This window comes from Anolis sagrei, chromosome 1 (assembly GCF_037176765.1).
Source record: "Anolis sagrei isolate rAnoSag1 chromosome 1, rAnoSag1.mat, whole genome shotgun sequence".
In the NCBI taxonomy this organism is placed as follows: Eukaryota; Metazoa; Chordata; class Lepidosauria; order Squamata; family Dactyloidae; genus Anolis; species Anolis sagrei.
In genome coordinates, this window is record NC_090021.1 from 333,300,979 (window position 1) to 333,326,397 (window position 25,419).

Consider the following 25,419-nt stretch of genomic DNA (forward strand, 5'->3'; position numbering starts at 1 on the left):
GCATCAGGCCAACCCTGACTGGGACCACCTTCCACTTGGAAACCACCACCACCTATGGAGTGACATGCCAAGACACTACACTTGGAGGGCCATCATTCTCGGACTATGAGGGATCTATCTCTGTCACGCACAAGGGTGATTTTGGAAGTATTTTACATTTCAGAATTTCAGATACCCAACCTGCATTGCTGTATTCCACATTAATTGCCACGGCAACTTCTTTTGAAATTTAGGGAGGAACTTTTAGACTTCTCTAAACTATAGTGCAGCGAGGTAAGAATCTTCAACAGCTACCACTTACCTTCAGCTGATATATTTCTTGGTTGGAAGACACATAGTTGTTGCTTATGTAGACTTCAATCAGGGCATAGGCCTTCTGCAAACCCACCAGCGATGTGATCCGGTTGTTCTCAAGAGAGAGATAATGGAGATGCGACAGGTTACTGAACACATTCCTGTCCAAGCTGGTGAGATGATTGTTGTTGGCACTGAGTCGAATAAGTTTAGAGAGTTTTGAAATGCCTGGGGAAAGTGAAAGGAAGAAAACGTTTGAAAAGTGGGCAGGGTATAACTACTAGGAGAGAGAAGGTAAATATGGGGTGGTGGGTTAGCAGCTTTCTGTTTACCTACATACAATAGCACAAATATTTTATTATTTACTAGCCGTCCCCTGCCACGTGTTGCTGTGGCCCACATGGGGGTTCTGAGTGGGAGGTTTGGCCCAATTCTATCATTGGTGGGGTTCAGAATGCTCTGTGATTGTAGGTGAACTATAAATCCCAGCAACTACAACTCCCAAATGTCAGGATTCTATTTTCCCCAAACTCCACCAGTGTTCACATATGGGCATACTGAGTATTTGTGTAGAGTTTGGTCCAGATCCATCATTGTTTGAGTGCACTGTGATCTCTGGATGTAGGTGAACTACAACTCCAAAACCAAAGGACACTGCCCACCAAACCCTTCCAGTATTTCCTGTTGGTCATGGGAGAACGGTGTGCCAAGTTTGGTTCAATTCCATCATTGGTGGGGTTCGGAATGCTCTTTGATTGTAGGTGAACTTTAAATCCCAGCAACTACAACTCACAAATGACAAAATCAATTTTTTTGAGTGAAGGACATGCATTGGGTTGTTAGGTGTCTTGTGTCCAAATTTGGTGTCAATTCGTCCAGTGGTTTTTGAGTTCTGTTAATCCCACAAACGAACATTACATTTTTATTTATATAGACTAGCTGTATTCGCCACGCGCTGCTGTGGCCAACCTTCCCTCTTTCTCTCCTTCTTTCTTTCTTTCTTTCTTTCTTTCTTTCTTTCTCTCCTTCCTTCCTTCTCTTCCTCTTCCCTTCCTTCCCCCCCCCCCCTTTCCCCATCCTCTTTCCCCCCTTTCTTCCTTCTCTACCTATTCTTGGACTAAAACTCCCACCAGTCCCCCTGATCAATATATCTACCTACCTATCTCTATCTAATCTATCTATCTGGAGGATTGCTGGGAGTTGCAGTCCAGGAATAGGAAAGCGGAAATATGCAGGGATTGGGATGCTCTCAAAGAAATCCAAGGAGGAGAAAGCTTGCATCTTGGAAGTAGTGCATTTGGATCATCCTCCTTTTCCTAAAAGGCCTGGTCTAGGGGATGCTGGGAGCTGTAGTCCAGAAGACAGTGTGGATATGCTATTGCTTGTTTTGTGTGCCGGGGGAGTCATTTTTGCGCATGCGCCGTAGCGTCTTTTTTGGCTTTTTATGTCCTTTCTGCTGTGTTTTTCAATGTTTTTATGAATGACGGTCACTCATTGGCCTAATAGGTATATTGTGTCCGAATTTGGTGTCAATTCGTCCAGTGGTTTTTTTTAGTTATGTTAGTCCCACAAACGAACATTACATTTTTATTTATATAGATAAAATAAATAAAATTTTATTAAATAAATAAATAAATATTTTGTTATTTACTTACTATCAATTCATCGGACCATTTACTTACTATCCATAACATCAGGACCAAGAACATCCCCCCACCCTCAATATTGATATGCATGGAACCAATGCACAAATACATTACCTTCTAAGCTGGTGATGCAGTTCCCGTCTAATGTGAGTTCCTCCAGATTATGGCAGCAATCCAGTCCTTCTGTTCTGGTGAGATTATTGTTGCTAAATGATGCCCACCGTAAATTCTCTAATTTTTCTATACCACTAATTTTATAAAGATGTTGTCCGTCTAGGTCTAACACAGTTATCTGGTTGAAAGGAAGGAAAAAAATTGCTTGGTATTTATTTATTTAAGTGAACTGAGGGTACAGCTATAACGTATTGAAAAACACAACACAAATTTGGCATTATGCTGAATGTCCTTTGAGCAGAAACTGGCCACTTGGAGTGCCTCTGTTGTTGCTAAGAAGGTCCTCCATTGTGTATGTGGCAGGGCTCAGGTTGCATTGTAGTAGGTGGCCTGTGGTTTGCTCTTCTCCACACTCGCATGTCATGGACTCCACTTTGTGGCCCCATTTCTTAAGGTTGGCTCTGCATCTCATGGTGCCAGAGCGCAGTCTGTTTAGCGCCTTCCAAGCCACCCAGTCTTATGTGTGCCCAGAAGGGATTTTGCTGTTTATTGCTTGCATTTTTGATTTGCATTCGGTTTCTCTTTACTGTAATTGTTGTTTGGGTTTGGCCTCATGTAAGCCGCTCTGAGTCCCCATTAGGGAGATGGTGGCGGGGTATAAATAAAGTTGATTATTATTATTATTATTATTATTAGGTAGTCTCTCATTTGGTATCAGCCATAGATTGAGGTTCCGGGTTTTAGCCTGCCACTTTTGGACTCTTGCTTACTGAGGTGTTCCTGTGAGTATCTCTGTAGATCTTAGAAAACCATTTCTTGATTTAAGGTGTTGGTGTGCTGGCTGATATACAGAGGATGGTCAGAGATGTCACTGCCTTGGTCCTACTACTTCCCAGCGGATGTCAGGTGGTGCAATACCAGCTAAACAATATAATTTCTCCAGTGGTGTAAGGTGACTTGCAGCATTGCTTGGTTATTAACACTGTTATTCAGAGATATTAAATGTGGAAAGCCAGTGTGATGTAATAAGCATTGAACTAAGACTCCGTAAGACCAAGGTTTGAATTCTTGCCATGGAAACCCATTGGATTGCCTCAGGCAAATCAGACTTGAACCTACAAACGGGCAGCCTAAGTGAAAAGCAATATCAAATGTCTTCTGAAGAAACTTTGCCAAGAAAACCTGATTATAGCATTGCCATAGAGTTAAATCAAATTGAAAGCACATTAAAAAAAAAACAAAGAGGGAAGGAAAGATGAATAACAGGGGTTTAAGGTAAAGGTTTTCCCCTGACATGAAGTCCAGTCATGTCTGACTCTGGGGTGTTTTGCTCATCTCCATTTCAAAGCCAAAGAGCCGGCGTTGACCGTAGACACCTCCAAGGTCATGTGGCTGGCATGACTGCATGGAGAGCAGTAACCTTACCACCAGAGTGGTACCTATTGATCTACTCACATTTGCATGTTTTCGGACTGCTAGGTTGGCAGAAGCTGGGGCTGACAGAGGATGCTCACCCCCCTCCCCAGATTCGAACCTGCGACCTTTTGGTAAACAAGCTCAGCAGCTCAGCATTTTAACTCACTGCGCCACCCGGGGCTCCAACAGTGGTTTGCTTCCTGCTAATAAAAATGTCTGGAAGGGCTTCCCATCTGTAACCTGGACAGCCAAATGCAATCCACCAATGACACCTGGAAACCCAACAAAAGCTCAAAACTCCTCCTGCCTTTGGGGAAAAGGAATAGTCACTTTTATGCTGGGACTGCCAGAACAAAGGAGAGATAAGAGGCTGATAGGCTATGCCTGATGAGGAGAAAGTGATGGGCAAATAATGATACAGGTCTGGTTTAAAGCATGCTGAGACTGCGAACCAATGTGCAGTCACCCAGATTGATAGTTATTGCTTGCAAATTTCACAAAGCATGTGCTTTGGCATTCAGAAGGTCAAAGGATATGTTTCTGTCATCTCTATTTAAAAGGATTAGATAGCAGTGAATGGGAAAGTCATGCCTAAACCATTGAATAATTGCTAGTAAATCAGATAAGACATCAACTGTGGGAATTGTGACCCCTGCTGAACTATAGGCTGAGTTTCCCTTATCATCGGACCATTATGTGTGGTGGAGGCTCCTTTGGAAGCTTTTAAACAGAGGCTGGATGGCCATCTGTCAGGGGTGATTTAAATGCAGTGTTCCTGCTTCTTGGCAGGGGGTTGGACTGGATGGCCCATGAGGTCTCTTCCAACTCTTTGATTCTATGATTCAATGATTCTATCCAGAAATCTATAATAATAATAATAATAATAATAATAATAATGGAAGTTTTTGCTACCAACTGCTCAAGTCCATCTTTGGGGAAACATTCAGAACATACTGAGTTTTCCCTCAAGAATCCCTGACAGGGGAAATAAAAAAAGGAGTGACTACACTGATACAAGGTCCTACAAAAAACAGATGTCCCAGATGATTCTGTGCTTGCCTTCTACTCATCCAATTGTGGCATACACTAGGGCAGACATCTACAAATGGTTGTGAGGGGTTGCGTAGAGTGACCTTATTAGCTGCTGCATTTCCATTTTTAAGTGTAACATAGAATAATAATAATAATAATAATAATAATAATAATAATAAGGTTGCTGTGAGTTTTCTGGGCTGTATGGCCATATTCCAGAAGCATTCTCTCCTGATGTTTTACCTGCATTTATGGCAGGCATCCTCAGAGGTTGTGAGGCCTGTTGGAAACTAGGAAAATGGGATTTGTATCTCTGTGGAATGTCCAGGGTGGGAGAAAGAACTACGGTCTGAGGTAGGTGTGAATGCTGCAATTGGCCAGCATTTAATGGCCTAGCAGTTTCAAGGTCTGGCTTCTTACTGCCGGGGAAAACCTTTGTTGGGAGATGATTAGCTGGCCCTGATAATTTCTTGTCTGGAATTCCCCTGTTTTTGAGTGTTGCTCTTTATTTACTACTATGATTTTGGAGTTTTTAAATCCTGGTAGCAAGATTTTGTTTATTTTCATGGTTTCCTCCTTTCTGTTGAAATTGTCCACATGTTTCTTGTGGATTTCAATGGCTTCTCTGTGTAGTCTGATATGGTAGTTGTTAGAGTGGTCCAGCATTTCTGTGTTCTCAAATAATATGGCCCAGTGATTCCGGCCATGAAAGCCTTCGACAATACATAATAATAATAACAACAACAACAACAACAACAACAACAATACTTTTTAATTATCCTGCCCTATTTCCCCGTGAGGACTTGGGGCGGTTATAGCACTGTAATGCTAATTTCTATTTCTTTGGCTGCTTTCCATATTTTTCTAATATTTATTTATTTATTTAAAACTTTTATATCCCGATCCTCTCAACCTCTGTAGAGGGACTATTTTAAAATTGACCCTTTTTACACAAAAAGCACTGGCCATCCACGAGAAGATAGAAGCAGAGAGAGGTGACCTTGCTGCCATCAACAAAATTCAAACTTAAAAACTTAATATAGACATGCCACTTGTTTTACCTACCCGCACCCCTGCCCAAACCCTACTTTAAGGAATTAATCAATTTTTAATCTTTTAATTTTTTTATCTTGTAGTTGCACAATCATTTAGGAGTGGGTTGACAGGCCAGTAGGCCGGGATGCCTTGTATTTATATATGGTTTTACTATATGTATGGGCAAGTGTGTATGTTTTGCATGTTTTGATATGGTCAAAATTGACTAATCAATAAAGAATTGTTGTTGCTGTTGACTTAGACTGGCTTACAGCAAGGATTCAATGCTAATAGTACAATCTAAAAACATCATATAGTAACGAGTTAAAATACATATTGATTAAAATTACAAATAAGCCAAATCGCCAAGATAAAATCATGTCCAACTCAGTCCGTATGTGTGGTCGATAATTTTGTTCTGTAGCCGGTTTCAACCATTACTCTGGGAATGCTTCCTTCCATAGCCAGGATTTCACCAGCTTCCTGAAGGACAGGAGGGAGGGGGCAGATCTAATCTCAATTGGGAGAGAGTTCCATAGCTGAGGGGCCACCACAGAAAAGGCCCTGTCTTTTGTTCCCACCAGACGCGATTGAGAAAGTGGCGAGACCAAGAGCAGGACCCCACCAGAAGATCTTAATTGTCTTGATGGTTCATAGGAGAGAATACATTCGGACAGGTAAACCGGACAAAATAATACTGGCAAAAACATTCTCCTCCCCGGGATTTCCATTTTGCAGATGTGGAAAACAATAAGAGAGAGAGGGACTAGCAAAAGACTATCCAGTACATAACTGACAGGCTATAGATCTTTATCCATCTCTGAAGCCTTTCTCTAAATCACAAAGAACTGCCTTTTTCTTCTGTCTCTTGCTGTGGGGAAGCTTTGTTTTTCCAGAAATATGTCCTACCTCAATAGGAATCACCTTTGGCATCGATGTCACACAGCATAACACCGACACCATTGGCTGAAACGTTTGCTCCTCTTGGCAGTTTCTGCAAATGAGCTCTCCCTTAATGTAGGAAGATCAGAACGCTATGCTCCTCTGTGCAAACGTGTCTTCCTCTAGCAATGCTATGCACCGCAAAACAAATCAAACTGACAGAGGGGCTTTTAACCTTTTCTTCTTGGCAGATTAACATGATTCAGGATGATGGGTCACAACACCACAGATCATGACAGCGTGGGGTGCCTGAGGATCTCCCGATTGCCTTGTTCAGTGGGTTTATCTGATGGAATGCAGGAGAAATCGTGGCTGGTCATCATTCCTGATGATGGCAAGGAATAATTTCCAAGTGCATGACACTGAAATGAGCTGGACTAGCATTATTGCTTTCAAAATGGCATCCCATTTTTAGGATCAAGGGACAATGGATCATACAGAGTGTAAGGAAAATACAGTGCACCCTTCACATTTTCACTGTTTCACTTTTGCAGATTCCATTATACATGGATTTGAAGAATATTTTCACTACTGGAAGTTGACTAGAGAGTTGAGCTGGAGGACCTGGTGATTTCCAAGGAGAACAACTCTCTTATGATAAAGTTCTTTTCTGATCACAGTTTTCCACTTCTCAGGGGTTCTGTGTTCCAAACTCCACAAAAGTGGAGGGCTTACTCTATTTCACAACCTCAGAGCACTCATTCTGAAGTCAAATGATGTTGACTGAAATATCAAAGACAGTCATTGAAAAGTTTTGCTATTATTTTTAGCATTTTCCATTTTTACTAAACAGTTTCCATGTAGAATCATAGAATCAAAGAGTTGGAAGAGACCTCATGGGCCATCTAGTCCAACCCCCTGCCAAGAAGCAGGAATATTGCATTCAAATCACCCCTGACAGATGGCCATCCAGCCTCTGTTTAAAAGCTTCCAAAGAAGGAGCCTCCACCACACTCCGGGGCAGAGAGTTTCACTGCTGAACGGCTCTCACAGTCAGGAAGTTCTTCCTCATGTTCAGATGGAATCTCCTCTCTTATAGTTTGAAGCCATTGTTTTGCGTCCCAGTCTCCAGGGAAGCAGAAAACAAGCTTGCTCCCTCCTCCCTGTGGCTTCCTCTCACATATTTATACATGGCTATCATATCTCCTCTCAACCTTCTCTTCTTCAGGCTAAACATGCCCAGCTCCTTAAGCCCCTCATCATAGGGCTTGTTCTCCAGACCCTTGATCATTTTAGTCGCTCTCCTCTGGACACATTCCAGCTTGTCAATATCTCTCTTGAATTGTGGTGCCCAGAATTGGACACAATATTTCAGGTGTGGTCTAACCAGAGCAGAATAGAGGGGTAGCATTACTTCCCTAGATCTAGACACTGTGCTCCTATGTAATTTATAATACTGTGTTTTATGAATTTCAGAATTTGTATTCACGTATTAGTTTTGCAAACTTACTCCCTTAGTATTATGTTTACATTTTGTAAACTTCAATACAGAAACTAGGACAGCTTATTCTTTAACATTTTATCTCATGTATTTGGCCCACCCTTTCTGTTTGATATTATTATGCTATTTTGCATTGTTTATTTTATTTTATTTTGTTACTTTATGTATTTTGTTGTGATGTAATTTTTCTGTTGTTTTGTGTCTAGCTTTGCTGTATTATTTTTGGGCTTGGCCTCATGTTAGCCGCCCCGAGTCCCCTTTGGGGAGATGGTGGCGGGGTATAAATAAAGATAATAATAATAATAATAATAATAATAATAATTCTTTGAAGAGTCTTTCAGTGACAGGTGAAGACCCTTCTTTTCCAACAAGCCTTTGGAAATTATTTTTAATATGAAAAGTGCTTTTTAAGTTGCCATGCTGCTTTTAAGATTTTAAATGTAAGATTTTAAATGGTTTTGATTCATTTCCAGCCTATGCTAATATTAAGGCATTTTGGGGGAAAATGCATTCATAACCTTTTGGAAAAGAGAGTGCCTTGGACCGCCAGAAGATCCAACCAGTCCATACTTCAGGAAATAAAGCCTGACTGCTCATTGGAGGGAAGAATAGTAGAGGCCAAGATGAAGTACTTTGGCCACATCATGAGAAGACAGGAAAGCTTAGAGAAGACAATTATGCTGGGGAAAATTGAAGGAAAAAGGAAGAGGGGCCGACCAAGGGCAAGATGGACGGATGATATCCTTGAAGTGACTGAATTGACCTTGAAGGAGCTGGGGGTGGTGACGACCGACAGAGAGCTCTGGTGTGGACTGGTCCATGAAGTCACGAAGAGTCGGAAACGACTGAACGAATGAACAACAAACAACATGTACCCTATAGCTAGCTCCAGTTAGTAATCTGGCAGCTGACTTTTGCACTAACTGCAATTTCTGAACAGTCTTCAAAGGCAGCTCCACATAGAGTGCATTACAATAGTCCATTCTAGATGTAACTAAGTTTTGGCCTTCAACTCCAAGAAATCCTAACATCTGATAAACTGGCTGGGATTTCTGGGAGTTGTAGGCCAAAACACCATACGTTGAGAGCCACTGCTCTGAATGAAACTCAAAAATAAAACCTTCTAACTTAATAACAAGTCCCTCTTCACCTTAGAAAACCAGTTGTTCTCAAACAGGTCCACTCTGTTCTTGCTAATCTGGCTCAAGATTTTGGCATAAGGAAGGATGCTGAGCACATGCAGCTTTTCTTGGTCTGTCCGTGAATGCTCCACCAGAGACTCCTAGAAAAAGAAAACCAGAAGATCCAAGGGCTCAAAACATTGCAATTGATGTCATACATACCTTGTACAGTCAAATTCTTCATGTAGGTCACATGCCTGGGAAGACAGGAAACCATTTCTTTTCCTCATCTGAACAGGGCCTAATAAGTTGAGATGACTCTTGAGCATAATTGATTTTCAGTAAAGGTCCCCTGATGGACTATAAAACCAAAATGTTCCCTGGCTGGTCATTAAATAGTAACTTGGTTAATTAATCTTTCTCATACATGATGTTTAAAGATGTAAGCAATGTTGCTGAAGGATAGACAGCATTATAAATGATGAGATGCAGGTCAATTATTCGAAAAAATACTGACAAAGACAAGTAGGACATAGAACTACTACTACTCAAGTTGTCATTCAGAGCACAAGAAGAGGCTATAAGGGAGAAAGCCTTCATCATAATCACTATTAATTATTATAATCAATATTATAGAAGCAACATCAGTAGCAGTGGAAGTAACAGTGATAGGCACAACAGTAGATTTCAGGTACACAGGTAAAACGATTGTCACAGGAAGCAAAACAAAACAAACCAGACCAAACCTGAGTGATTTTTGACTTCGCTACAAACTGAGCTGCAGCCGCTGCCTCCTCCTCTGTAATCAGAACTCCATCCAGGTGTGTTAGAGCCTTCAGCTGGCCAATCACGCTCAACCGCACGGAGGCTGGCTTGAGGAGAAGACAAAGCAAAAACAAAATGGGATGTTGGGAAATGCCGAAAGCTTACCTTTGCAGATTACAAATCCCATTATCCCCTAGCCTCATGGAACCAAGGCATGCCAGTTGGGAATTTTTGAAATTTTGGGTTAAAAAAGGTCATTCAGGTTTTGGCAAACTCTCTTCCAACACTGCCAATTTATCCCTTTCCTTGTTTGCCTCTACTATGAAGCTAAAGTGTTTTAACTTGCCAAATAATGGGGGGAAATGAACATATGTTGAACATTCAGCTAGTATAGCCTCAGCTTGAAGGAAAAGAACACCCTTCTCCAAGAAATGACATTTTCTTGGTCATGAGAAGTCAAGCACCATTTTTCTCCTCCATCCTTTTCTTTCTTCTACCTTATTCAGTGGCTATAAAGTGTCTTTACATTCCTTTGTTAGCATATATGCAACATGTTACTCATGAGAAGGCTTAGAGGTCTTAGTATTGACAAGCTGGAATGTGTCCAGAGGAGGGTGACTAAAATGATCAAAGGTCTGGAGAACAAGCCCTATGAGGAGCAGCTTCAAGAGCTGGGCATGTTTAGCCTGCAGAAGAGAAGGCTGAGAGGAGACATAATGAGGGCCATGGATCAAGATGTGAGGGGAAGTCATAGGGAAGAAGGAGCAGCTTGTTTTCTGCTGCCTTGGAGACTAGGACGTGGAACAATGGCTTCAAACTACAAGAAAGGAGATTCCACTTGAACATTAGGAAGAACTTTCTCACTGTGAGAGCTGTTCAGCAGTGGAACTCTCTGCCCTGGAGTGTGGTGGAGACGCCTTCTTTGGAGGCTTTTAAACAGGTTGAATGGCCACTTGTCGGGGGTACTTTACATGTGATTTTCCTGCTTCTTGGCAAGGGGTTGGACTTGATGGCCCATGAGATCTTTTCCAATTCTATGATTCAAAGGTGAAGAAGATAATTTTGGACAGAAGCATAGTCCATTTCAATATAGCTATTGAGAAGGCCAATAGATTTTTAATTAATTATGTGCTTGTGTTTTGTGTTTTGTGTGTTTGCCTCAAGCCAAGGGGAGAGGCAGGTAACAAATCATCATCATCATTGTTGTTATTATTATTGTTATTATTATTATTGATCTCTAACTTTATAATTGATTGGGTTAGCTCAATGTTGTTTTAACTTGTACTTTAAATTACCATGGGTCCTGTAATCAGTAGAAGTGTGACATTTAATATTGGTTAATTCTCACTTATAAAAAAAATCAGAGATGTGAAATGCACGAAAAAAGAAACTTTTGCCACCAAAAGCCCAATTCTGCCTTCGAAACGATGGGTTTGGAACTCCAGCTCAAGGCAGTAGTAGGAAGTTGCAGGAGAGACCGAAGAGAGAAACACAAGGATATGTGCAAGAATAAGAGGCCATCCATTTCACAAATCTTCAGTCTCTCTCAAGTCTCATGTCTCTTTGTTTGCTACTTGTGTTGTGCATGTGATGTGAGGTGGGATGAAGACTAAGGGCCGGTGAAATGATAAATTCAAACACAGAGTTTGGTGTGAATCCACACTTCTGCAGCCTCTCTCTTTCAGTCTCACAAAAACAGTATGTAAATATGCTACCTGTATTCCAAAATTATTATGATTATTTTAAAATCTGAAATGTAAAACTGATAAGCATTTCAGAAAGGGGGGATGGACATCTGAACTAAAACTTGCAAAATCAGAAGTGGGAATGTGATGCAAGAAGTGGTACAGTGGGTAATTCCGGCAAGTAACTGTTGTGTAATGAAGTGATGGCAGTAATAATGAATTGATTTAGTAGTATCAGTATCCTGACCTGAAAACTAACTCTACAGGGTTTTTTTTTTTTTAAAAATCTTCTTTTGGTTATATGTTCAGAGAGACAAGTACCTTATGCCATGGGTTATGCCTGATAGCCAAACTGAGGACTGCTGGTGTATGTTTCCGCAAGACACTGATTTCTTCCCCTGATCTTTTCAGCTGGTTCCAGCTCAAGTCCAAATGCTTCAACTTGTTCAGGCCCCGAATGCCTTCAAGGGTGATGACATGGTTGTGACTGGCATCAAAATATTCCAGGTTTGGCTGCAATGCAGTATCTAACGTGAGAATCATGGCGAAGGCACTATCAACAAAGAAGAACACTGCACAAAAAGGATTATTTTTAAAGCCCTGCCAACAGTTGGAAATGAATCTTCGGGTCGGAATAATGTGTTAGGAGTAGAAGAACTATGTAAAAAGGGATGAGGAATTTACTAAGGACAAGGGAAAATAAGGCTACTTGCTAGCATTACTACAGTGATTATTGTAATACTATAATTATGGTATTTGTATCCCATTTTCTTCCCAAAATTGGAACTCAAGGTAGCTTACAGTATAAAAGAGCAATGCAGTTAAAAATACACAAAAAGGGAATATTAAAATAGAATTAATGACAATATTAGACATTTTTAATTTTTAGTTAAAATTATATGCAATTGGGACAATTAAACAACTAAAAAAACTCAACTAAAACAGTGGAGTTTAATAATAATAAATAATAAACTTTATTTATATTCCGCCCTATCTCTCTGAGGGGATTTAAGGTGGAGTTTAAAACTCAACAGCATCCTCAAGCTTCTTTTAAAACTTTCTGTATTAAAAGCTTGCTGGAAGACAACAAGAAAAGGGCCATTCTGCTCCCAGGAAGAAAGTTACCAAGTCTAGGGGCAGCTGCTGAAAAGGCTATCTCTCATGTCCATATCAATTGTAGCATTTTGCTTCACTTCACTGCAATCCTCTCTCCTTTTGTTTGCTATGTATGAATGGGGGAAAACATTTGAACACGTCATTATGTCTCTTTCCCATGAGCATTCTCCCCTGAAAATGCAGAACAAAAGACACTTTTCACTTACCAAGTGATAAACATCATCTAAGCAAGTGAACTCATTAAAACTGACAACAAGCTTGCGAAGTCCAGTTAGCTTGGAGATGTCTCGGAGTTTGCTCAGCCTATTCCCATGCAGGTCCAGAACCTATATTTAAAAAGAAGCAGAGTTTGTTTATGCATTCATAATATGTATGACACAAAGTCTGGATGGCCAAAGTCTGGATGACCATCTGTCAGGAGTGCTTTGAATAGTTGCCATATGTAAAGCCGCCTTAGCGTAGAGAAAGGCAGGATGCAAATAGAGTAAATAAACTAAGTCTTTCTGCATAGCAAAATGAGGATGGACTGGATGGCCTTTGGGGTCTCTTCCAAGCTTAGAATTCTATGAAAGACTTTTGACAGAGTGCTACTTTGCCCATGCTTTAATGTATTTTAATGGATATGCTTTTTTAAACATTTCATTTAATTCTGTTGGTAGTTAAATTACATTTAAACTTGTGCGTATCTTCAACAATGTCAACTTTGATTTTGATCAATGTTCTAAGTCATCATGAGTTTTAAGCTGGGAAAAGGAAGACTTTATAAGTAAGCAAGATTATTGCTGATATTTATTAATTTATTATTTATTTATCGCATTTATATTCTGCCCTTCTAACCACAAAGGGGACTCAGGGCAGATCACAGAACATATATACAGCAAATATTCAATGCCGTTAAAGAGACAGGACCAGACAACAGACAGAGGTATATGTCAACGTTTTTCCTAACTCCAGCGTCCTGGAGGTTGTGCTCAATTCCAGCCACAGAGGGTGCTGTCGCTCCATCCTCTGTGATGAAGAGCCCATGATCACAGACTTTCTTTTTTAAAATGATTTTTATTAAGGGTTTTAAGGGGTACATCTGTATGTTGATTAATCATCAGCATAACAAATAATAAAAAGATAGAAGGATATCCATGGATGAGGGGAAAGATGGGAAAAGGGGCGGGGGAGAAACAAAGGGGAGGGAATATATATACAGGGTTAGTCAAAATGCATAGGCCAATAAGCCATTCAATTGAATGGCTTATTGGCCTATGCATTTTGACTAACCCTGTATATATATATATATATATATATATATATATATATATATATATATAAAAATTATTTTATCAGACTTTCCTCCTGTCTTTCATTGACGACATTTTCTGATACTTCATTTTTTATGGTCCCGTAAAATACCTTCCTGCTTAAGTGGTACCTAATTTCTCTACTCATAGCACAGCTGTTTTCGAATTGCTTAGATGGGCAGTAAGCTGGGCTGAAGGTTGGGTGTTCACCTTGACCCAGGCTTCGAACTGCCAACCTTTCAATTGGTGTGATCTCTTGCTGCTGGTAATTAGCCAGCTGTACTAAAGCCTGGTTCATAGGATATCATGGGATATTGAATGTTATCCTATGAACACATCTCTGTCTCAACAGATGAAGCACTTCAGATATTGCATCTCAAAACCCAGAACCTCAATCAATGGCTAATACCAAATGAGAGACTCCCTCTTGGGCACACAGAAAACTGGGCAACTTGGAAGGTGCTGAACAGACTGCGCTCTGGCACCACGAGATGCAGAGCCAACCTTAAGAAATGAGGCTACAAAGTGGAATCCACGACATGAGAGTGTGGAGAAGAGCAAACCACTGACCACCTGCTGCAATGCAACCTGAGCCCTGCCACATGCACAATGGAGGACCTTCTTGTGGCAACACTACTGGTCAAAGGACATTTAATCAACCACCAAGCTTGCAAACTTTGTGTTTTGTCTGTTTGTTTGTTTTGTTAAAAATGTAATACAACTGTCTGGTTCCTCCTGACACGATAAATAAATCTCAAAACCCTTTACAGATAAGTTAAACAACCACTTCCTTGCCTCACAAATTCATCATTTCAGTGTTCTGCCTCTCTCTCCAGACACAAGATCTGGGCCACCAAAGCCTTAGCAGCAAATGGCTACCAACTCATGTAAGGACTGGGGTTAACTGCCTTTCCTTCCCAGCAACCCTTAAAATAATCTCTTCGGGTATACAAATGCCACAGAGAATACAGAAAGAACAGTTGCAGTGAGCCTCTCTACTGCTTCTTCAAGCCATGAAGAGAATTAACTCATTTGAAACATGGAGAAGAATTCAATGGCTAACATAGACAGATAAAAAGACAAATTAATGGGCCTTAAAACAAAACAAGACTGAACTTTGACCAGAAGCCAAAATGACTACAATGGGATTATTCTATTTTGTCATGAGATGTTATAATTTAGTGGCAAAGACAAAATAGAAATAGAAGACAAAAGGAAAAGAAGAAAGCCATAGTACTCTTAAATTGATTTTTAATCAAGGAAGCCACAGCCCCGAGACTGCAAAATGTGAGTAAGGCTGTTAATATTAAGACTCTCATTAATTGGAAGCTGGCTGAGTGGCACCTGACAAGGCTATTACTGGGCATTCAAGTCTGCATCAGTTGTGGTAGACACAAAGGGAGATTGACTTAAACTAACTGTATCTGACCCAAATTTTAAAGAAAGACCATTAGCACTTTGTACTTTTACAGCACTGGTAAAGAGATTTATAATTTAGTCAAAGGGGAGTTTGACATCTTGCAGCGAGAGACAACAAGCGTGCGATTGGAAGAATAAATCCATCATTATTTTATTTCCTCTTCTGGGAGATAAGGACATTTAATCCTTAGTTCTTCCTCCCACCTTGGAAGATGCAGTTAGAAAAGCCAAAGTGGGGTGTGGATAATGGTGATGAACCCTCCTAACTCATTCCCATGGATATCCATCCTTAAACATGTTTTTATTACACTCTCAGCCAAATACTTTGAACCTCAGTTGCAAGAAAAATATGCACAGAGACAATAGCTTAAGAGGTGAAAAAGTGGGTCACAATGAGGGTTATCAGGTTTCCAAAACAGCAAGAAAGGACAGTCAAAATTCATGATATGTAAGGCTGACCATTACAGAGGAGCTAGGAATATGTAGGTGCTTTGCCTAAAAATCAATCAGTGACCCTCCCCAGAAATGTAAAGCAGAATAACTGATTAGCAGCAGCGTGACCCAACACCAGTAGCCCAAAGTGATAAAAATAACACAAACACAGACCGATGTTATCTATTCCATAGGAGGGTTTTCTTTGTAGTAAAATAATATTGACAGTATTTACAGTAAGAGGGTATCCATAACACAAATAAAGTTCTTTATACTTCCTTCTTTGCTTCCACACTGGGCTTTTTTCTTATGCAGATAAACTGCTTCTAGCTTCACTCTCAAACCAAACTTACATAGGAGCTACACACAGTAGCTTTACACACAGCTTTACACACAAGGCCTTCAACCTGGGGCTTCTTTCACTGAAGCTTCTCACACCAGGCCTTCCCACACTCTGAGGCCTTCTCACAGACTAAGGCCTACCTCACACAAAGGCTTCTCTCACAGACTAAGGCTTACCTCACACAGAGGCTTCTCTCACAGACTAAGGCCTACCTTGCACAGAGGCTTCTCTCACAGACTAAGGCTTACCTCACACAGAGGCTTCTCTCACAGACTAAGGCCTACCTCGCACAGAGGCTTCTCTCACAGACTAAGGCCTACCTCACACAGAGGCTTCTCTCACAGACTAAGGCTTACCTCACACAGAGGCTTCTCTCACAGACTAAAGCCTACCTCACACAGAGGCTTCTCTCACAGACTAAGGCCTACCTCGCACAAAGGCTTCTATCACAGACTAAGGCCTACCTCACACAGAGGCTTCTCTCACAGACTAAGGCCTACCTTGCACAGAGGCTTCTCTCACAGACTAAGGCCTACCTCACACTCTGAGGCCTTCTCCCAGACTGAGAACTTTCTCCCACTGAGGTTTACACCTCAGACTGATGGGTACTAAGCTACAGGCACACCTGCTGATATAGAAATTGTTTTCTACTTCCCTGGAAACTAGGACACGAAACAATGGCTTCAAACTACAAGAAAGGAGATTCCATCTGAACATGAGGAAGAACTTCCTGACTGTGAGAGCAATTCAGCAGTGGAACTCTCTACCCCGGAGTATGGTGGAGGCTCCTTCTTTGGAAGCTTTTAAACAGAGGCTCATGTTCAGATGGAATCTCCTTTCTTGAAGTTTGAAGCCATTGTTCCATGTCCTAGTCTCCAGGGCAGCAGAAAACAAGCTTGCTCCCTCCTCCCTATGACTTCCTCTCACATATTTATATATGGCCATCATGTCTCCTCTCAGCCTTCTCTTCTTCAGTTTAAACATGCCCAGCTCTTTAAGCCGCTCCTCATAGGACTTGTTCTCCGGACCTTTGATCATTTTAGTCACCCTCCTCTGGACACATTCCAGCTTGTGGAATTCTGGAGTTTATAGTTTATTGAGGTCCAAGAGCTCTTTGGCTGAGAATTTCTCGATGCCATGGGCAGATTTGCTCCTTAACCAAGACCGCTAATTATTGCATGCATTTTAACACCAAATATTGTCATTTGGAAATAACCTCTCTGTTCCCTGCATCTCTTCAATGTGATCCCTCACCATCTTCTCAACTGTCAATCTCTGACCTGCGTTGACAAGGAGAAGGGGACTATAATGGGCAAGGTCAAAAAAGGGGGGGAAAGCCAGTTCTCTGAACTCCAATACATTCCAAGTATACGGCACTGCTTTTCCTTTTATCATCCTACTGATGAGAAACTCCTCACTTACCGTTATCTGACTGCAAATGTTGGCTTTTGCAACAGCTAACACGGTTTTTTCATCCAAGCAAACTATTTTGGGCCTGGGCTTAATGACAGGCTCCATGCTTAAAACCTCCTCATCGCGCTGCAGATCTCGGGAGAGCACAAAGCCTGCTCCATGTTTCCTTCCTTCTTCCCCAATCACATTGTTGAGTGAAGAGAACAGAGCTTCTACTTTGACCTACACAAAAGACCAGGGATTAATAAAAAGTGTGTTAAAACAGAAATGTGGGGAGATGTTCAAAAAGATAGGCAAATGCAACACGCAATTGCATCAACATTCCCAAGATTCACTCTTGTTTTGACTTTTCTTTATAAAAATAGTGTGGGCCAGTGGTCCCCAACCTGGAGGTTCATCTTGTTAAACCGAAACTAAGGGGCCCCCGGTGGTGCAGTGGGTTAAACCCCTGTGCTGGCAGGACTGAAGACCGACAGGTCACAGGTTCAAATCCGGGGAGAGGCGGCTGAGCTCCCTCTATCAGCTCCAACTCCTCATGTGGGGACATGAGAGAAGCCTCCCACAAGGATGATAAAAACATCAAATCATCCGGGCGTCCCCTGGGCAATGTCCTTACAGACGGCTAATTCTCTCATAACAGAAGTGACTTGCAGTTTCTCAAGTCACTCCTGATACGACCAAAAAAACCCCCCGAAACTCCCCAAAGCCCTTATCACTGGCCATGCTGGTTGGAGATTCTTGGAGCTGTAATCTCACAACAACATCAAGGAAAGCTAGATTAGGGTCTATCCACCAAAACTGCATTTTGTATTCAATTATGCTTATGTTGGTAATATGAAGGAAAAAATCTAAGACAATGTGTCATTGAAGACTTTCATGGCCAGAATCACTGAGTTGATGTGAGTTTTCCTGGCTGTATGGCCATGAAGCATTCTCTCCTGACGTTTCACCCACATCTATGGCAGGCATCCTCAGAGGTTGTGATGTCTGTTGGAAACTAGGCAAGTGGGATATATATATATATATATCTGCGACGTGTCCAGAGTGGAATAAAGAACTTGTCTACTCGAGGCAAGTGTGAATGTCACAACTGGCCACCTTGATCAGCATTGAATAGCCTTGCAGCTTCCTGCCTGAGAAAATCCTTTGTTGGGAAATGTTAGCTGGCCCTGACTTTTGACAGGAAACCATCAGGACAAGTTAACACCTCCCTACAAAGGATTCCCCCTGGCAGGAAGCAGCCAGGCTTTGAAGCTGCAAGGCTACTCAATGGTATTAGCTGGCCCTGATCGTTTCTTGTCTGGAATTCCTTTGCTTTTTGAGTGTTGCTCTTACTTTACTGTCCTGATTTTAGAGTTTTTAAAATACTGGTAGCCAGATTTTGTTCATTTTCATGGTTTCCTCCTTTCTGATGAAATTGTCCACATGCTTATGGATTTCAATGGCTTCTCTGTGTAGTCTGACATGGTGGTCCAGCATTTGTGGGTGAAACGTCAGGATAGAATCGTTCTGGAACATGGCCATACAACCTGGAAAACTCACAGCAATTCAAATTTAAGACAGTGGCTTTCTCTCCTATTCAGTTTTTTCCACTCTCCCAAGATATCTATTACATTTGGCCCAGCCATTGGTTTTTAACATGTTGTATGTCATTGTTGATTGCTTATTGCTTATTTTTGTTTATGTGATTTACTTGAATTGTATTGTATTGACTGTTTTATTTAATGTTTTGTTTATTGATGTATTGTGGGCTTGGCCTCATGTAATTCGCACCGAGTCCCTTGGGGAGATGGTAGCGAGGTACAAATATATTATTATTATTATTATTATTATTATTATTATTATTATTATTTTATGACACCATCAGAGAGGGGTACAACTGAAAGAATAAAATCTTCAGTGTCTTGGCAGAAATTAATTACTCTTTATGAAAAATATCTTACAGGTATGATATCAATATACCTACAATCCCACAACTCTATGCTGTCACTACTATCCCATTATAATCATGCTCTATATCACTACAAGTCTGTGAGGTTATTTTCTTGTGGCCTTTTTTTTAGTAGTAACTGATTACAGCATTGGTATTGTCTGCTATGGGAGGGGATCCATGGGGGTGACACTGTGAGTTACCACAGTGGGTGCCACTGACCATGCCAGACCACCATGCTACAACTGCAAGACTGACGCCAACATCATAGCAACCTTACAAGTGAAGTTATCTTTAGTACTATCAAAAAATAAACATCTACATGAGCTATAAGCATTGAACACACTGTGAGCAAAGCAAACAGGAATCCCATACCAATGTGATGTACTCAAACTCAACGATGTACTCTGGCAAAACCAGCTCGTGATCAAACAGAAACCACTCACACTGTCGGAGGCTGCAGTCACAGTCCCTGAACTCCGCGGAAGAGCAAATCTCTGAAACCACAGAAAAGGACAAGAATGTTGATGCATCTCTGGCAGATTGTTGTTGTTGTTGTTGTTGTTGTTGTTATTATTATTATTATTATTATTATTATTGATATCCTGCTTTTTCTTGCCACAAGGATAACAATAAAAGCATTGCAATACAATTTAAATATACATTTTTTTTTTGTCGTGTCAGGAGCAAGTCGCTTCTGGTGTGAGAGAATTGGCCATCTGCAAGGACGTTGCCCAGGGGACACCTGGATGATTTGATGTTTTTATCATCCTTCTGGGAGGCTTCTCTCATGTCCCCGCATGAGGAGCTGGAGCTGATAGAGGGAGCTCATCCGCCTCTCCCCCCATTCGAACCTGCGACCTGTCGGTCTTCAGTCCTGCCGGCACAGGGGTTTAACCCACTGCGCCACCAGGGGCTCCAATATACAAATGTTAACACAGTATTAAATATAATTATCATATATACTCGACTATAAGCCGAGTTTTTCATCCCTTTTTAAAGGCCGAAATAGCCCCCATGGCTTATATTCGAGTCAAAGTTATTTATTATTTTACTTTATTATTATTATTATTATTATTATTATTATTACATTTCTTATTTTACTCTATTATTTTTATTACATTCCTTATTTTCCTCTATTTATTATTATTATTATTACATTGACATTATTTTACTCTATTATTACTATTATTACATTTATCATTTTACTCTATTTATTATTATATTTATTATTTTACTTTACTCTATTACTCTTATTACATTTCTTTTACATTTATTATTTTACTTTATTTATTTATTATTGTATTTTTTATTTTACTCTATTATTACATTTCAATTATTTTACTCTATTATTATTATTATTTTAATTACATTTCTTATTTTACTTTATTATTAATGGAAGGATAGGTAAGCACATTTACATTGAAGGTTAGAAAAATGGTTTAATCAGAGATGGACAGTCTTATCTTAAATTACAGTTTTATGCAAATATTCACAAACATTTAACCTACTGATGCCTCAATTAATGTCATTTTATTGGCATCTATTTTTATTTTGCTTCTGCATTTCCCACCCTCGAATTATACACGGGTCAATATTTTTCCTCAGTTTTTTGTGGGAAAGTTAGGTGTCTCAGCTTATATTCAGGTCAGCTTATATTCGAGTATATATGGCAGTATTAAAACCATTCAGATTAAATCCATAAAAACATATAAAAATTATGTTTTTATGTAGGCAATTTCATATAGAAAAGGGGTGGGTGGATTTCACATTAGCTAGATCTATTGTCAATGTCCTTCTCCCTTTTTTTACTACAACCTTGAGGTCCATCAGGTGAAAAATGGTGCCTTAATGGAGTGGGAGAGGAAGCTATACCATTCAGAAGTATTGAATCTCTAAGTATTTGTTCAGCCTAGCAATTTATCTAAACCTTTCAATCACTTCTATTTCTTGTCCCATCAACCGCTCCCCCAAACAACCTAGGATTCACCCTGGTAGAAATGAAAAGCCTACTTTTTCTAAGAAGCACATCGATATGTTTACAGGCATTCTATTATTATAAGGGCAACACACAAAACACCAAGGAGTAGCAATAGGTTATGGAGTTGGCAGTAGACCTTCTGCAGAAGCGTGTTTCCATAGCAGATGCCAGGTGATGTGGTATTCATTTTCTATCCTTCCACTTTGGGGACCATGGGGATAGAAATACAGGCAGCACAGAAAAAGAGAAACAGTGGCGTTGAGAGTAAATTAGTTTGACTGTCATATATGAGTTTGGAGCTCCCTCTCGTGGTTTCTCAACCTTGTTAATCTCCTTTTGAGCACTAAAGGGAATTACTTGCATCATCCACTATCCATTGTAAAAGGACTGTTCTGACTCCAAGCTAACATACTTATAGTAATAAAGGTAAAGGTTTTCCCCTGACATTAAGTCCAGTTGTGTCCGTCTCTGGGGGTTGGTTCTCATCTCCATTTCTAAGCCAAAGAGCCGGCATTGTCCATAGACATCTCCAAGGCCATGTGGCCGGCATGACTGCATAGAGCGCCGTTACCTTCCCACTGGATCGGTACCAGTTGATCTACTCACATTTACTTAATACCCCCATATTATTGGGATGATATGACTTTTAGCTACAGAGTGTAGAAAGTGGCAAAGAACATCCAGAATTATGTGTAATAATTACTACAATAGGAATACCTACACACATAAAACAAATTATTGGTTTTTTTCCCCCCTCTAAAATTTAATTGTCAAACAATGTCTATACGAAAAGATGAATTACAAACCCAAATGGACAGGTTTCTGATTATCCCTGGATTGGTGGAATGAGCAAAAAATGTAACAGTTGATTTCCCATTTTAGAAAACAAAAAAATCTATTTGTATTTGTATTCGTTAGCTGAAGTTCCAATTACCATTTATTTATTTATGATATTTATATGCTGCCTTCCCACCCTGAAGGGGACTCAGAGCAACTTACAAGATATATATATATATATATATATATATATACACACACACACACACATATATAGATACATACAATATATTATATTATTAGCATAGTACAATAACAGTATTATATATTACTATATTGTACTATACCATTATATTGTAATATTATTAGTAATATTAATTGTAATATAAAATATATCATTATAATATTGTATTATTATTATATTGTATTACATTATAATATAATATTACAAATATATGTATATACAATATATTATATTATATTATTAGTAAAGCACAGGAGACGAGATGGAACATTTGAAGAATTAGCCACTGACAGAGGAATTCAGCAGGTCTTATATTACGTCAAGGCTTATGGTGATAGAAATGGGCCAAATTGTAAGGATTTGGGAAAGTTACTTTCTTGGAACAAAGCTAGAATTCCCCAGCTATTGGCTACACTGCAGCCGGCATGCTGACTATATCTAAGAAATGTACCCCCACCCCACCCCACCTGAAACACACAAACAACTTTTCCAAGTAATGCAAACAACTATTAGAATAATTGCACAATAAAAAACATACAGTTATTTAGAGAGAGATGAACTGGCAATTATTTTTAGTTTCTAGCAACAATATTCTGTGATAAAGCACAGTAATGACTTATGTATGACTCTCATAGTGTTGCTCCATTAAGGGAAAGGTTTCCCCTTGACATTAAGTCTAGTCAAGTCCGAAAAGCCGGAGTTGTCCATAGATGCCTCCAAGGTCATGTGGCCTGCATGACTGCATGGAGCAGTGTTACCTTCCTGCTGAAGTGGCACCTATTGATCTACTCACATTTGCATGTTTTCAAACTGCTAGGTTGGCAGAAACTGGAGCTAACCGCAGGAGCTCACCCCACTCCCCGGATTTGAACTGCCAACCTTTTAGTCAGCAAGTTCAGCAGCTCAGTGGTTTAACCCATGTGCCTCCGGGGGCTTCCACTGTTGCTCCATTACAACTCCCATAATCCCTAATCTCTGTCTAGACTACTTTAAGCAGATAGTTACTCCAGTCCAGCAGCAGCAAGCAGACCATATATTTCTTCTTCTTGACTACATGTGTGGAAGAACGAACTTCATTTAGAACAATTAACTAACCTTTTGGTTTCTCTTGCTGATCCAGAATCCCACCGCAAGATGTACGGGTGCCATTTTGGGAGGGCTTGCGAGGTCTGAACACAGAATTAGCTCTGGCATAGTTGACCCGAGTGATTGGGTCCATGTCACGAGCTTGAGTCCTATGCCCAAGGAAGACTTTTGCAATTATGAGTTTCCCTGAGAAAGGAAAAGACAGAAGAGGGTCTTGTTTGCAAGAACAACCCATTGACATCCCAGATGCTTCAAGCTAACCGAGCCCCACATTAAACAGGCGTTGAAAGGACTACTTGCTCATTTATGCATCTGACCATGTGTTAGTTATCATGAGGCCTTGTCTTAAAACCCCAGACTAGGGGTGAGAAAAGTGGTATATAAATGCTGTAAATAAATAAATAAATATACTTACTGAGCCCCCGGTGGTGCAATGGGTGCCAGCAGGATTCTGACCAATAGGTCAGGGAGAGCAGGTTGAGCTCCCTCTGTCAACTCCAGCTCCCCATGTGGGAACATGAGAGAAGCCTCCCACAAGAATGGTAAAACATCAAAACATCTGGGCTTCCGCTAGGCAATGTCCTTGCAGATAGCCAATTCTCTCACACCAGAAGCGACTTGCAGTTTCTCAAGTCATTCCTGACATGAAAAAAATCCCTGCTAACAGGATCATACCAGATGTTAAGGGGGAAATTCCCTGCAATTCAAATGTCTTTCCCAATGCAGCATAATTGTTGAGACACATGACTCAGGAATGAGACTTGCCAATGAAATCTTTGCATCATTTCCAAAGGTTAGGCAAAAAGCAAACCACACAAAATGCAAAATGTGCAGGGCACTGGAAAGCCCATGCTATCACAAACAGACATTTCTCAGTCCTTGAGGTAGAACAACTTCTAAAGTACATGCTAAGCATATTATGTTGACTTCATGTAGCTGGCAATTTTGGAAGGATAGAAGATCGAAATGAGGGAAGGCTGAGAAGGTGACGTTAGTTAAGCGGCAGCTACAAACTCAGCAATAATCAAATCTGCAAATGAGAAATCTGTGAATGCGGAAGGGCATGAAAACCTACACTCTCAGCCCCAGAAAACCCTGTGATAAGTTTGTCATAAGTCAGAAATAATGGGAAGGTACAGAACAATAATAAAACAGGATCTCTAACATTACCATGCCTGGGCAGATCTTCCGGTTCCCCTCTACTTCTGGCTTGTTTTTGCAAATACTCAATTCTTGGACATTCGCAGATACTTAGGCTGTTTGTGAGCAGAACGGTTTCTTCACATTCAGACATCTAAAAAAACATGGAGGGCGAAGCATATCTGAACATGGAAACTACTCCCTACTCCAAAAGCCTTCCTGTAAACCAGAGGCGGGCAAAGTGTGCTCCACGGGCAACATAAAACATTCAAATTTCGTGGTGTCCAACCTTGCCCTCTCCATTGGAAAGGGGGCTTCTGACTTTTTTGGGAAATATTTTGGTTTCTTTGCCCCAACATCATGGATCACTGTTAAATAGGAAGTTCTAAATATGAGGCTCATAATTCAGAAAAAAGACTTTAAGATGTAATGAGGGAGGAGAGAGCAAGCTTGTTTTCTGCTGCCTTGGAGACTAGGATGCAGAACAATGGCTTCAAACTACAAGAGAGGAGATTCCATCTGAACATGAGGAAGAACTTCCAGACTGTGAGAGCCGTTCAGCAGTGGAACTCTCTGCCCCGGAGTGTGGTGGAGGCTCCTTCTTTGGAAGCTTTTAAACAGAGGCTGGATGGCCACCTGTCAGGGGTGATTTGAATGCAATATTCCTGCTTCTTGGCAGGGGGTTGGACTGGATGGCCCATGAGGTCTCTTCCAACTCTTTGATTCTATGATTCTATGTGGTCAAGAGGCCATCA

At 40.5% G+C, this 25,419-nt stretch overlaps 1 protein-coding gene across 1 annotated transcript in view; it reads right to left on the reverse strand.

The window, feature by feature from the left end:
* LRRC9 (leucine rich repeat containing 9) overlaps window positions 1-25,419 on the reverse strand; it is an 86,432-nt gene that overhangs the window by 37,061 nt on the left and 23,952 nt on the right. Inside the window, exons 14-23 of the mRNA XM_067463057.1 lie at window positions 24,695-24,818; window positions 23,534-23,710; window positions 19,812-19,933; window positions 17,516-17,728; window positions 12,814-12,933; window positions 11,813-12,004; window positions 9,788-9,913; window positions 9,071-9,202; window positions 2,055-2,232; window positions 302-522 (exon numbers count right to left, since the gene is read on the reverse strand). Coding sequence (XP_067319158.1) covers window positions 302-522; window positions 2,055-2,232; window positions 9,071-9,202; window positions 9,788-9,913; window positions 11,813-12,004; window positions 12,814-12,933; window positions 17,516-17,728; window positions 19,812-19,933; window positions 23,534-23,710; window positions 24,695-24,818 — 1,605 coding nt within the window. The remainder of the gene's footprint in view (window positions 1-301; window positions 523-2,054; window positions 2,233-9,070; window positions 9,203-9,787; window positions 9,914-11,812; window positions 12,005-12,813; window positions 12,934-17,515; window positions 17,729-19,811; window positions 19,934-23,533; window positions 23,711-24,694; window positions 24,819-25,419) is intronic.